The following is a 2431-nucleotide window of genomic DNA, read 5'->3' as shown; positions in this document are numbered from 1 at the left end:
GTCGACAAGCTCAGACACGCCACCCCACTCCCCACCCACGTCCACCCAAAATGCAATAAATGGGCTTGAACGTTTCTTTGTCAACGCATCTATACCATCTTCGCATGTGTTCCATAGCATCCTCACCCCAAACCACGCGCTGCGTGGGCGGATTCGAGAGTGGCAAGAGGCGTATCATTGTTGAGGAAGGGTTTCGGGAACGTACTCGACTAACGTAGAGAAAAAAACCGAGATGGTGGTCTGTCCACCCCCTCGCCGACATCCTCCCCTCCCTCGCGCCTCGCCGACGTCCGCTCTCGGCGCGCCCTCGCCAGCAGCGCTCGAGCGAGCGCCGCCGACAGCTGAGGCTGACGCGCGCCCCGCTTCCCGCTGCTGCGCTCCTGCCCCTGCTCCGGCTCCGCCGCCGGTGGCCACGCCCGCATTCACCGAGAGTACGTGGCTGGGTCCACAGCGATTGTAGGAAAATTGGGGGAACACTTGACGGTCGCGGCCTTCCGACTCGCGCCTCCGCCTCACTGGCACTATTGTAGCCCTGGCCGGTGCGCGTGTGGAGTTGAAGTTCCGGAGTGAAAATTCGAACGCGTTCTCTCACGGTGACCAAAAAATGTCCACCTCAGAGGCACCTCCGGAGGCAGGCCGCCGCACGCCGACGACACAGCTCCAGCTGTCGAACTGACCCGCAGCTCCTCTCAGAGCGGGAACTGTGACGAAAGTTGACTGAGGCGGTTGTCAGGAATCATCATACGGATCACATGGTGGCTCTCTCATGACGGGAGACCGCCCGACCACTCCTGGGTGGCACTGCCACCGGTGTCGCTCGACGCCTGTGTCGACAGCGTGCCGACAGCGACACAGACCATGTGGGACGCCGAGTATCGACCTCTACCGGGTACTGCTTACCCAGCCTTCGAGTGTACCCTGGCTGTGGTCCCACACCCACTGGTGTCCATCTCAGAGACCGCAGGAGGTCATGAGGGTCGATGGGAGTGCCAACCCCACAATGCCTAAAAACCCAGCCCAGTATCCCCGTGGGCTGAAGGATCGAGTCCAAATCTCATACAAATACAGTTTCCTCGTTTTCGGTGGCGCACTGGCCTCAAGAACGCAAGAGAGCCGAGAGCAGGGGATCGGGGGTGAGACCGACGTCGCCCGCCGTATGCACTGCATGTGCAATATCTGCATCGGAAGCATCGCAATCAAGCTTCGAGCATGTTCGCGGCACACGGGCCGGCGCGCCGCGGGGCGCCCGCGCACACAGCCGCGCCTCTGACGTCGGTACCTCGCGGAGACCCCGACGCAACGGGGGGCCCACTTGCTATACTTTAAATGGCCTCCTCCGCACCCGCGCCCGATCCCGCCGCCTGGGGCTTGGCCGTCTCTGCCGGTGCAACTGCATCTGTCGAGAGCTCGCCGTCGACGTCCGAAGAGACTTTGCGCGTGGGGGCGACGAGGTGTGGGTTGAGCGCCCGCGACTCGCGGGGGTAGAAGTAGTAGAAACCGAAGACGACGATGCAGCACAGCCCCCAGCCGACGCAGCAGACGGAGAAAATGGCGTCCCCGAGCCCCTTCACGTTGTTCGCCTGCTGATCGTCCGTCAGGCAGCTGACGTCAACCTCTAGGTCGGAAACGCCAAAGACCTCCTCGGCGATGACGGCGACCACGAGCGGCGCAAAGGCAGAGACGGAACCCTCGGCCATTTGCGCCAGAACCAGTACCAGGTGTGCTGGTGCATGCCACCGACGGAGCAGCAGTGGTCCCACACAGGGCTGAGGTTGTTCTCCACCTGCGGGCGAGGCGGGGGGGGGGGGGGGAGGGGGAGGGTGTGGATGGTGGGAGGACGCTGTGGGCGGGGAGTTTGCCGGGCGCCCACACCTCATCAGTCTTGCACAGGACGCGGCCGCCCAGCTCGACCTTGACCCAGGCCTCAGGCGCGGGCTTCTTGGGCCAGCTGTCCACATGCTCAGCGAGGTTGGTGGCGCTCTTGATACAGACGTGCCCCTCGGTCTCCGCCGACGCGGACGCGAGCGCCGCCGCCGCCAGTGCCAGTAGCATTGCGACGATAGACCTAATGTGCGCGGCGCGCCTCCCTTGCTTTGGTGCAACTCTAGTACGAAACGAGGCGCATCGTCGGGAGTTCCCGAAACGCGATGAAGGGATCCATGAAGGCATTTTCCCAAGGTCGTGACGGAAGTGCGCGTGCTAAAATTCTTTTCGTATCTCCCGGCTCCCCGGCGCTGCAGCACGCCCGCCGGCCAGATCGATATCCCGACGTTTTGTGTCGTTCGGCCCAAGATGTCGTCGCTCAAGCCTGCGCCCAAGATGTGCGCCCGCCCGCCCACGCTCTCCCCTCGTCTTGGGCGAGAGCGCAGAACCGCCGCGCCATGCGCAGGTCACCACCGATCGAAAAGTGGGTGAAGCACCGCGAGGATTT

At 63.4% G+C, this 2431-nt stretch overlaps 1 protein-coding gene across 1 annotated transcript; it reads right to left on the bottom strand.

Moving 5' to 3' along the window:
- Positions 1–1322: 1322 nt before the first annotated feature.
- EMIHUDRAFT_254653 (hypothetical protein) lies at positions 1323–2052 on the bottom strand (the record flags this gene model as incomplete). The annotated part of the gene is made up of 2 exons (XM_005777633.1): positions 1323–1688; positions 1873–2052. 2 exons carry the CDS (start codon positions 2050–2052, stop codon positions 1323–1325), a joined length of 546 nt encoding a protein of 181 aa, XP_005777690.1.
- Positions 2053–2431: the final 379 nt, after the last annotated feature.

Source organism: Emiliania huxleyi, assembly GCF_000372725.1.
Source record: "Emiliania huxleyi CCMP1516 unplaced genomic scaffold EMIHUscaffold_2590, whole genome shotgun sequence".
NCBI lineage: Eukaryota > Haptophyta > Isochrysidales > Noelaerhabdaceae > Emiliania > Emiliania huxleyi.
The sequence above is the reverse complement of the archived record's forward strand: the minus strand, read 5'-3'. Positions and strand labels throughout refer to the sequence as shown.